At 42.0% G+C, this 12,297-nt stretch overlaps 1 protein-coding gene across 3 annotated transcripts in view; it reads right to left on the reverse strand.

Annotated features, from left to right (window-relative positions):
* Nucleotides 1-12,297, reverse strand: part of SMAD3 (SMAD family member 3) — an 80,006-nt gene that overhangs the window by 15,756 nt on the left and 51,953 nt on the right. For all 3 annotated transcript variants that reach the window (XM_040599680.1, XM_040599681.1, XM_040599682.1), the window contains exons 2-5: nucleotides 7,034-7,227; nucleotides 6,044-6,178; nucleotides 5,279-5,353; nucleotides 3,410-3,460 (exon numbers count right to left, since the gene is read on the reverse strand). In XM_040599680.1, coding sequence (XP_040455614.1) covers nucleotides 3,410-3,460; nucleotides 5,279-5,353; nucleotides 6,044-6,178; nucleotides 7,034-7,227 — 455 coding nt within the window. The remainder of the gene's footprint in view (nucleotides 1-3,409; nucleotides 3,461-5,278; nucleotides 5,354-6,043; nucleotides 6,179-7,033; nucleotides 7,228-12,297) is intronic.

A 12,297-nucleotide genomic window follows, 5' to 3' on the forward strand; every position in this document is an offset into this window, starting at 1 on the left:
TGGCCCTCAGCCAGTGTAAACTCCCTGACTTCATTCCGAATGTCCACATAATGCTGGCAAATCTCCTTTCATTTTGGTTCTTTTCTGTATTTTCTCCAGTTCATATTTCAGTAATACAGAAGAGATCATTGGATAGGCTTTAAATGGAAACTATAGCTATGTCTGACAACTGAAAATGTGACAACTGAAATTCTGGACCAAAATGAGAATGCTTCCAAATCAAACACCCAAGCTGAATGAAGGAAAAAATAAAATCCCAATATGTTACCTTGCAACGCTTTTGTGCCTGTGAACGGAAAGATGAAACTCCCTAAACTCCCTCAATCCCATAGCACAGTCTTACAGCTTTCTGCTGAAATACATACATTGCACCTCAAACAAACCTTGCTTCTATTGTCCCAGTTGGTTTGCTTCATGCTAATTTATTACCTTTGTAATTCTCTGGAATACGGCCATGGGATTTAAGCCCAAAATTCAGCTTACACAAAGTAAACTGTCTTAAAAGCTTCAGGTAGTTCTGGTTAAATAAACAGACATCAATACTGTGACATTATTTTCTCAATGGCAAAACTGCAAAAGCTCACCACATTTTGCCACTGAGAACCTGCTGATAATTTTCCTCATTGCATACTGTTGTGGTTTTTTTTAATTTCTATTCAATCTCCTTAACAAACATACCGAGAAAGCCAGATTAAACTTCTGCAGATCAAAGTACAGCTCCAGACATGGGAGTGTTCTGCTTGTCCACACAATTCTATAGCACAGCAAAAGCCGGAGCACTGCAGGCCACCAGCCACCAAGTAACATCCAGGTGGAGAGAGAACCTGCAGAGATGATAAGTTCTGCTCTCCCAGCCCATGCAACCCCCTTCTGGGCTGCAGAGACCATCAGGCTGAAGGTCAGCTGGGCTGCTGGTGTTTTCACCTACGCTGCTGTAAGCAGCTCCTTCCTTCAGACATGACATCTACAGGCCTATCTACAAGTACAGCTGATGACAATTTTGCCATTTGGCCGTTTTAAGAGTTGCTCAGCTACATGCCATTTCATTTTTTTTATTTTATAACTTCCTCAGATGCAAAAATTTACAGTAAATTTTTTTAGAAGAGACAAGACATTCTTAATTTGTGGAAGTTCTTGCCTAAGAGGAATAAACATTTGGCTTGCAAAACTTAAAGGTATCTTCTAATATTGGTAAGCTAAAATGCTTTTCTGATGTCTGCTCCTTAGACTACAAAAAGATTCCTTGTGGTTAACCAGCTTCACCTGGTCCTACTTAGATTTTGTCACCAGACAGCACATTAGACATCTGAGAGGCCCATCAGCTGAGCAGCATGTGTTAATAACCAGCATCCTTGTTAGAAAGAATATGCACTGGGGCCTCTTTCCTAGAAACTCCTTTCTTCCTTATGTAAGGCAGATGCCACAGTCAACTTGCCAGGTTGGTTTTGTTACATGTAATTGCCTTTTTATTTTTAGGTTGAAAAAAATTGCTAGAAATTCTCATCAACTCCTAGGCAGCACACTGGAGTATAACGGACACAAACAAAAAAAGAAAAGCGGGAGTAAAAATAAGTCAGCTATGCATTCTCTTCTTAGGCTTTAACAGTTAAAGCAAATAAAAATCTAGTGGCACTGTGGCAATATATCTCATGCTTTACCAAAAAAAAAGGGGGGGGGGGGCAAAAAAAAAGAGAAAAGAAATCCCCTCTTCAACAGCCCCAAGATATCCACAAGTCAGCCAATGACTGACAAATTCTGGAGCAGTGTCAAAGTGCTCTGTGCCAGGATTAAAAGCATATGTAAACTTTATGGCTATGGTTATTCAAGAGTAATCTCAAGTGGCCTCTGTCTGCTGGCTTAATGAACATTTAGAGAATTGATCCTGCACCTAGCCAGAGCTATGAGTGCTTTTTATGACAGACCATTGAGAGCAATTTCAAACAGGCTAAGAGCTCAAACTGATGAAGATCAGACCTTTTATGTCTGTAGGTATGAAAATCAAGGGCAGAGCCATTTCAGAAGACAACAGAGGTTCAGAGATAGCCACACAACCTCTAACAGTATCTCAAAGGTAAAGACCCTGTTCAGCTGCTATTCCTTCTTCTTCAGCTTTGCTCCTATTTACTGTCTACAGGTTATGGAGTGAATCAGTGACCTCAGTGGTCTGGTATAGCACTTAAGGCTGGTCTATCTCCCTGGCGCTCAGCATGGGGTTAGGTGGGGGAAAGACAACTCAAGACTGCACTGTAACTTGAGTTTGCTTGATGAAAACCAACTGGCTGTCGGTCAGAAAAATCCCACAGTGCATCTGTGGTTTGTGCATCTCACCTACAACATTCCTCCAGGCTCATTTGAACCTAAGACCCCACAAACACCTCTGATGTTCAAGTAGGGCTGCCTGTGACTTCTGCACCTCTCCATACGTTAGCATTCCTGCCCTCTCTCCATTTATTTGGACTCTCCAACCACACAACCACCAACCAGCTGCCGCCTCCATTTTATCCTGCTCAGTTTCATACCTTAATAACTTAAACTCCTGCAACATCAGTTTTTCCAGTGGTTTAGGGCACTGGGACACAAGGGCTCTGGGCTGCTTTACTGCTATGTGGTCTAGGGATGCCCTGCAGGTAGAGTTACCTTGTGGTCTGACACATCCCAGCACTCAGTTTTGTTAGGAGTCCCCAGCCACTGCAACCTAAACCCTCAAGGCCATGCCCATCCGTGCTGCGTAACAGCATACTTGCTCTGCTGGGGACCTGGGCTTGCTCCTGCACTGGGTTTATGTGAGAACGTAATGCCTTTGCTGCCCTTCACCAAAGCAGTTGATTGCACGAGCTGGCAAAGCGGTGCAGGCAGATCTGTCACTCTGAACCTCAGCCCCCTGTCCACAATATGTGGATAACAGCATCTGCCCTATAATGAATGTAACACCAAGTTAATAAATACCAAAAAATTGCAAGTTGCTCTGGTACGCTGTAAAAGAGACCAGTAAACACTACAAATTTACAAAGTAAATTCCAGGAGACAAAACTTTACCCCAGTCTGTCCTTTAAAAATATAAGAACACAAACCCATCAGCAGAACAGGTACGGGACATATTCCTTGCAAATTCATGTAATCCAACAAGTGTGTTTTTTCCGCAGTCCTCCACTCATCCTTTTTGCTATTTGTCTGCCAACATTTCCTGGTTTTATTTAATTCTCTGATGTAAGTTCAGAGTTCAGATGTCTTTTATTTCACACAGAGTTACTATGAACCACCGTCATCACAGTAAAGAGGATTAGCAGAAAGGAATGTCAACAGTGCTCTCCACCTCATCAAAAGTGCACAACTTCAAGCAGTAACATCATCATTAATATGTCACTATCTTGACTATAATTGCATACAGTTCTCAAGATCACATGCTTACCCAGATTATTGTGTGCTGGAGACATAGGGTTTGGTGATAAGTTTGGAGAACCTGAAAATCAAGACATTATAACTGTTAATGTGGCACCTGCACAAGGACAAACACTTGCCCCAAAAGTTCAGTGCTGCCCAGGCTTGTTGGCGGGATAACCCATTTCTCGCTGAAGTCTCACTTTGTGACACCAGCAGCTTCTCTGATGTTGATTACTCTTTACATAAATTTCCAAATGCTATTACTTATATCATCTTGCTGCATCTGCAACACTGCTAAGCATCTTCATAATGCATTCACTTAAGCTGAGCCCATTAATTTTCAAAACTGAGCATGCAGTTGGCTGTTTTACTTTCACTTCCAGTTATCAAAACTCCAGGTACCATCATGACAGCTAGTTAGCTGGGCATTTAAGAGCTTGATTTTACATCGCTAGGCACAAAACACATTCGGAACAGTCAAAACCATACCGCTTTGTATCAACAAATCTTACTGTTTTCGGGACAATGAAGCATTGGATCAAGCTACACAGATCTGACCGAACAACTGTCAGAATTTTATCCCAAATCATTTCAATTTGGTCCACATATTCTGTGCATATATTTCAAATATCTGCACTTGGATGTCCAGAGCAATTTCCACAGTCTCTGGATGTCACAAGGATGCAGACGGGTTGTACAGTCCATTTTTCTTTTCATCTCTACACTGAGTTTGGCTGGTTTCTTTAAAACTTGTTTTTCTAGAAAGGAGGAAGTCCACAATACTTGAAGGGAGGGATATAGCATTTGAACATAAATTGGGTATTTATAGCATCTTCCAGGCCAATCCTATTCCAGTCCACTTCCCAAAAAGCCATACATACATTCCACATGTCAACCACACTGCCAATAATTGTATGCACTAAAACAGATCGTGTCAATAGGCTTACACTTGGTGTAGACAAACCAACCCACGCTGCCTTCCTCCATCTGTATAACTGTGGTGAAAGACTGCAAATCAGTCATCCCTCTTTTAGAATCCCACGTACGCTCTACGGCTGAAGGCATGCAAGAAACCAGGATATTTATGTGCAGTATTTGCATTAATTAGGTTCTGCATGTCTACCTGTATGTAAGTGCCATGGATTTGCATATCACTCTTGCAAAGCATCAGCCCTTCTAACCAAGGATGTGTTTTTGCTCTTCAAGCAAAAGTTTTATGAATTCGGAGTCTGATTCAGTGCTTCTTATAAGCAGTGACACCACTCAGATCAACAAGATGCCCTAAACAGTTACTCCCAGAAAGATGAGACCTGCATGTTTTGGTTTAAAGTGTTGATACAGGTTAGCGTGAACACTAAGGCTGCTCATTCTAAACCTGGTTACTGGTTTTCTTGGAAATGAAAGAGAACCCAGACTTTCAACTTCCTTTGAGACATAGCCACTAAATGATAAACCCATTTAAAAAAAAAAAACTGCTAGTGGTCATTTCAAGTATAATAAAACTGGATGTTTAAGTATGTAAACAACCAAGCGATAAGGAAAATGCCTCTGCAGAAAAGTGCCAGTTATGTGCTAAATTTTCAAGTGTGTACAGATGCAAGGACACAAATACAACACAAACTATCATCCTTAGATGTGTCTCCACTGTTGCAGGCTCCTGTATCATTAGTAGTATCTAATGATGAATATTGGGGAGAACAGAACATGCTGTACCTTTCACCAGCAGCTCCAAAACACACCAACTTGTGCTTTGCATGACATGTCAGGCTACACTTGCACTCCTACAGGGATAAAATACCTGAAACCACCATCTGATCTTCATTGTCACAAAGAAAAACTTTAAAAGTGTCTCTGATATGACCTAGAAAGCTGCAGCAAATGGCACAAGATGACTTACCCGCATCCATGCTGGGGTTCATCTGGTGGTCACTAGTTTCTCCATCCTCACTCAAATAGCCTGGAGGAGGTGTCTCTAGAAGCATAAAATGATCATACTGTCATTGCAACTAGATGCAAAGTCTGGATTTTAGATGCCAAAAACATATACTCTGTTATGCACAAGGAGCTGAATTTCTTTTTCATTACTTTTCTTCCTCAAGCTGCTGAAAGGAGGAGCTGGCACAATCAGGATGGTATTTCTGAATAACAGAGGAGGGGGAAACAAAAAAATCTGGATTTTCAGTCCCATAAACCTTTAAGCCATGTAGACAGTTTTCTGTCCGCATATTTTTCCTCTCCTGGTGTGCAGCTGCATAGCTTGTCCATGCAAATAAGGTGTAAATTGCTTGTAAAAGAGATACATAAATAGAAGAGCTCAATTTCATCAGAAATGTAGAGAGTTTTACTCAAATCAAAATGGCTGAATTTCACTCAAATCTAAACTTGCTAAGGGAACATTCAGCTTTAGATTTCACAATAAAATGAGTATGCACTACTGAAGGGAAGAGGTGAGTTTAATGAAAACAAAACAAAACTATAAACAGCGCTGTCGTGTGCCTACATTTACAGCTTTCATCTATTTTTGTATAGATTCCCACTCCTTAACTTTGTAGCAACAATGGAAAAAAGACTTTCCAGTCCTCAAGCTTAGCATACATAGACACAATTCTCTGTGCAATGTGACCCTTTTCCCTCCACTCGCTGTATGGAAGATATATGGTACCTGGAATGTAGTTGCTCTGTGGCTCGATACCCGCTGGGAAGTTAGTGTTCTCTGGAATAGAATGACTATAATCATCTAATGGCGGGAACTCAGCTGGGATCTCTGTGTGCCGAGGCACCAGCACTGGAGGTAACACTGCACAAATGGAAAGGAAAAAAATAGAACAGCTTTAAAATAAAATGACTGAAACCCTAGAAAATGAAGAGAAACTAGTCTGGAGTAACACCCTTAAATACATGCAACACCAAAGTCACTAATTAAGGGACACAACTCGATACTTGCTTCTGAAATAACAGCAGCAGTTATTCTTAACACATCTCAGCTGGGGACAGGATAAGTGCTTATCTGAACACACCCAGCCTGTCTGCCCCTTCTAAGGCAAAGAAACAGGTCATCCTGAAAAACCATTTAAGAGAAGTTATACCACATGATTCAAAAGGAATAAATTTCACATAAAATGAAACAGTAAGGTAGGATTAGCATAAACATCCAGACTGGTTCTGCAGATTTGTACTGACACGCAGCAGAAGTATTTGCAGTTCCAGATGAAAGTCTCTTTTAGAGGCAGGAGGAGACTTCAGAACAGGAAGTTCAGTTGTGTTGGGAGCTATTCTTAGATCCACTTCAACTTAACAGTAAGTTTATCCTTAACTTAATACCAAGAATTAGGGATGCACAGAACACTGCCATAGTTCATAGTTGTATCCACTATGTGTGTGAATTGTTTACGTGCACACAATGCCGTATTAGGGACCTGGCAACAACGCAACCTGCCCGACTTGGATTTTATCGATTTAAAATGGTATTTTCCCCCCGAGTGCAGATTCATAAATTATTCTACTGCATACAGTAAGAGATTATCATCAATAATAGATACCCTTTGGTTTTAAAACCCTACGCCTGCTGCTTTATTCAATTTTGAAATGCACTTATAAATCCCTTATGCTGGCACTGAGAAGCTGAGGCATCTGCACACAGGGCCAGCAGTACCTGGGGTTTCCACTCTTTGGTAATGATAAGGATTCACACAGACTTCATCCTTCTTCATGTTAAAGGCATACTCGCACATCTCCATGGCACGCAGCTCATGGTGGCTATGAAGGTCTGGCCACCGCCACAGCCGGCAGTAGATCACATGGGGAAGACCCTTCCGGTGAGACACTTGCAGCCGGCCATCTAGTGATCTGCAGCCAGAATATGCAAATGACAGCAATTTAATGGCGTTAATACATGTGTAGTACTGACGACATCCCATCAAACACTGCACAGGGGAACCTAATGGGAAGACTGCAGACCGGCAGGAGGCTCGAAGCACAGGCGGCCCAGCCAACTCAGTCAACCTTGACACAATCCCAAAAGGTGCTAGTCACCAAAACCCACGGGGACAGTGCTGCAAGGAGGCATTCTGGTCCCAGTCTTCAGGCCAAGGAGTCATCTCTGAAAACTGTAAAATGTTTGTTTTACATAGGATTTACTAATTTTCTGAGAAGAGGTTAATTTGGAGGCAGAAACAAGAGCTACAGTAAGTAAGAATACATTGAATCAGCGGTACATCTGAAGTATTTGTGTGTGTCCTAACAAACAGGCCATTTGCACAGCTCTCATCAATTTGTGCTGTGCATGTAAAGGTATCACATCTTAAAATATGTGCCAATAAAACTAGACTTTTAAAACAGAGACATGAATTTCCATTGTGACAAAATAATCCAAAATTGATACAGATTCCTTTTCTGTAAGTATTCACAAACATTACAAACAAGAAAGGCTTCCAGTTTCGTTTTCCAAATGGCAGCTTGAAAACGAGAGAAAATTTTTTTTCAGCATTGCTTACTTTTGTTTTTACATCTAGCCCATGTCTCCTCCAACTTATTTTTCACCTAATCCTATCCTCACCCCAGAACAGCCTGTTCCTAGCAAACCTTCCTGGGAAGCAAGACAAGCATGTTCAAATCCTCTCCAGCAGAGGAAAGAGTTGTAGGAGGGTCTCCTCCACCCTGAATGAGGGCTCCACTTCTTGAGCTGCTAAATGGCAACTACCCCCAGGCACTTTCTTTGAAGTCTAACCCTTCATTTCCCTTGCTTTTCTTAATGACCAAAATGAAACACTTCAGGGGGTTGGTGAAATTAAATATTTCTACTTTTAATTTGTCAAGGAAAGGGAAAAAAAAAATTAACTCGGAATTATTTCCCTTGGTTCTTCGTGTTGGCAGCCACTCCAGAAAACCAAAAGCAAACCAAACCAAAACACACAAACAATTATTCTAACAGTGGTTGCGCCAGTCTTGGCTGCCGTAAAAGAGTTTTTCCAAAAGCTTCTCTGGCAGAGCGTGGTAACACGCACACCTCCTGTAAACACTGTTACAACAACAAGGAAGGCAAAACGCAAACAATTCAAGCTATTACCAGCAAGCACTTGATTTAGGGGAGCAAGAAAACATGTCATTTAACTGTTAACTATGAAGTATGTAAAGAGGCTATGCCATCACTGAGGGACTTGCTGGTACTGGTTACAAAACATCTGAAACCTGCAAGTATATTACAGCCCTAAAAAATGCACAACGCCCACAGTTATTATTTATAGTACGCACTTATAGTATGTATTTCTTCATATTGTGCCTGTTATTTATGGATCATGCATTCTCTTCAGACTGCTCTGTTATGGGGTAATCAGCCAGCTGAGTATCTGGCATATTTTCCAAGCATGTTCTTATGCCAAGCTCCTTCCAAGGACAGGAAAGCAGAAATTGTGTCTTCCCAAGTGGAATCGTCTAGAACTGATCTTCTGTGGAAGGTGGGAATCTTGGTACCGATTTCAATGGGGCCGAGACTTGACTTACGTGACCTCAAAACTTGTCAGTTTAGAAAATTTAAAAAAAAAACAAACCACACCAAAAGCATGAAAATATTAACTAAATTTAACAAGAAGAGAGTAGGCTGAAAGAAGGAAGAAAATAAGACTGCTTTTCTGTTCCGCTTTCAAACATCTTTGCCCACTTAGAAGGGTATCTTACATCTAAGTAAGAGTAAAGGAAAAAAAATGACTTCAAGATTATTCCAAGTGTCCCGCAGGAGACACAACTTTGGCAAGTGTTCTTACACTGTTCCCATTCACCATCAGCAGATGGACATCACAGCAGCACAGACAGATTCGGGTTGACATTAGCAGCTGAGATGGGGGGACTAATACAAAGTCTGCATGACTTTGGGATTGCTTGCAGGGATGGGTCTCTCCCTACATTTCCCAGGATAGAAGAAACTCTTTTATACTTACAACAAATTTCTCAGTCAGCTACATGGTGAAGTGCACTTCTCACTACCACCCCAGGACTCCTGGTAAAAGCTATGAAGTCTTTACAGAAGAGGAGCCAGCATATCCACATGCCTGGCTCACTCTCTGGATGCAGTGGCCCTCGCCACCCAGGCTGATGGAGCCCTTCCGCTGACAAAGGTCTTGCAGGAGACAGTCACCAAGTCACTGATGTCTGACCAGCCCCCAAATCCTGAACAGCTCCAGCAGTTATCTAAAACAAAACCAGCCTAAAAGCATAACACAGCTCTCGAGCACCAGTAACACAGCTACTCAATTTTTGTTACCAGAGACTGCACACTGCAAAAACTGTGTTGGGCTTGCTATCTACCACTGCTCACAGCATGAATGCTCTCTACAAGGCAGAAGAGATGGACTTCTCTATAATCTTATCTAAGAAGACTTTTTAAAATGACAGAGCCATATGTTTTATTCTCAAATATAATAACCTCCCCTTCTCCCCTCTCCCCTCAATATGAAGATAAGGTAAAATAAATTCTATTTCCCCAAAGCCCTGGGGGCTAATTACATTTTTATGATTGTGAAATCCCTCCTCTCTGTTAAGGGACTTGGGACAAAACAACATTGTCTGCATGTTCTTGGGAAGAACGTGGCTAAGCAACAGGGCAGCTTTATTTCTTTCAGCTGTCCTGCCTCAACCCTCAAGTATTTTCTCCAATGCAACAAATAGCTGGTATGGCTGAGATGGGACACAAGATTAGATGAAGAAAGACTGTGCTCTTCTAAAGGCAGCTTTTTATGTAGATATAGCACCCCAATTACTCCAGTCAATTGCCATGTCTTTATTAGCTAACTGAATGTGCATTTGTTGATGCAAACACTTGATGGACCACAAGAACCGTCTTGAGCACCCAGTCATCTCACTTATGAATCACAGAATCATTTAGATTGGAAAAGACCTTTAAAATCATCAAATCCAACCATCAGCCTGGCAAGCTGCAGTCTTAAGTGCAGATGTGCCAAGCTACAGGACTAGCACGACCTTGGTAAGATGGTCTTCCTCCTGCCCAATACATTCCCATTCCCACAGCCCTGTCATATCTCATCTCATCTCCCTTGGTTCATTGGCTCTTGTCCCCTCAGCATCATACCACAAGCTGGCTCAGGTCTCTAACTTGGCAGAAGGCTATCCACTTTTTCACGGGTTAGCAGGCTGTGATCATTCTTGGAGGAACCTGATGAAAGCCAAAAGCTGATGTGAGTTAAGCTAGTATGTACTTCTGTTAGCATGTACTACAGCTGAGGATGCGTTTGACTGGCTCACCATCTCTGGAGTCTACCGCCCTCAGGGATGACCCGAGCATGTGTCTCACACATCCATATGCAGAGTAATCTGACAATAAGCTCCATAGGACACACAACTTCCACCCTTTCTTGGTCTTGTTCTGAAGCACAGTCTGATCTTGAAGGCTGAAGTATTCCCCAAATCACCCACAAGCTCAGCATATCCAGGCTTCACTAAAATTAGCAGAATTTAAGCACTAAGATTTCCGCTGGGTTACTGAACCCTGCCTCTTACCTTTCTTTTAATCAGCCTGTGTTGAGCAGATCTCCCTGTACAACAGACTTGGTACATTTATTATTCCATACTACCTAACAGGATTTCTTTTAATATCTTTCTTTGGCCAAAAATTCAGTATTGGATGGTTCTCTCTAAAATCAGCACCGTTTATTTTGATGCAACACTATGTTTTCAAAGTGTCTCTGTACTGCATGGTGGGCTTAAATAGCAGAAGTTGTAAAGAGCTTTTCTTTGCACAGTGTCAATGTTTAGACGGAGCGGGTGATGCAGACTCACTGCCAGAGGGTGTTCTAGTGCATCTTTCGTAACTAGCACGTGTCCTGAACTTGCAAGAAAAAATGAGAAAATATTGTGATCCACAAGCCTGCTTTACTAAGGGAAATATGATGAGCTGTAGTTATCACCGCCTGCAAGTGTAAGAGCACGTAGGCTATGACAGCCTGCAAGATAAGGTAAAAACAACACCAGAACATAGCAAGATTCCTGAGCTGATACCACTTAGCAGTGGTTTATAACAAACAAATAAATTCAACAATGATTCAGAAAAACAAAGGCCTGACATGACAAGACAAAGAAGCAGCAGCAAGGAGGAACACAGAGGCTCAGCAATGTCAAAGATCAGCCACCTGAATGATGACTAGGTGGCCAGCAGACCCCCGAGGTGGCTGTGCCGGGGTGGGAGAACTGGCTAATGCCTCGCAGTACGTTTGTCCCAGCCTGTGCTGTGGGTGGTAGCAATGCAGACAGTAACTGTGCACCCTTATCCTGCATGTAGGATACAGCTCAGAAGACTCAGTGCTTGGCAAAAGATGCCCAAGGAGAAGCCAGCCAAAGGCTTGAGGGTTCCAATACAGGGCATTCAAACACGATCAAGAGGTACCCAGTGGAGTGGTTACTCCACACCTTGGGCAGTTATAACCAGAGATTAAAAAGTACTGAATGAAGAAGAAAGAGACACCAAGACTCCAGGAATGCAATCAGGTCACTTAATTGCTTGCACAACAGTGTAAGGCATGGTCAGGACACCATTTGCAGTGTCCATAAGAAACAAACAAAAAAAACTCTCAGGCTGAACACCTTTAGGATTAGTCCATGCTTATATTTTGTTACAAGCCATTTACTAGGAATGTTTAACACATGAAACTGCTACTCCAAACTGTCCAGACTACTGCTGCTCAAAGAACAGAGGGCAACAGTGACTTAACAGCAAAAACAGAGAAGGGAGGAAAAAAGGACAAAAACACTGACAAGCTTTTTATAAAAAGAAAAAAAAACCAACCCTCTGTGCCTGCCTGAAAAAAAATGAGGGGTAAATAGGAGAACATTACACTGCATAAGAGGAATTTGATTTCTGGGCCTCATTAGGGTTTTTTTCTTGTTGTTGTTGGGGGTGGTGGTGTTTTG

This window comes from Falco naumanni, chromosome 7 (assembly GCF_017639655.2).
Source record: "Falco naumanni isolate bFalNau1 chromosome 7, bFalNau1.pat, whole genome shotgun sequence".
In the NCBI taxonomy this organism is placed as follows: Eukaryota; Metazoa; Chordata; class Aves; order Falconiformes; family Falconidae; genus Falco; species Falco naumanni.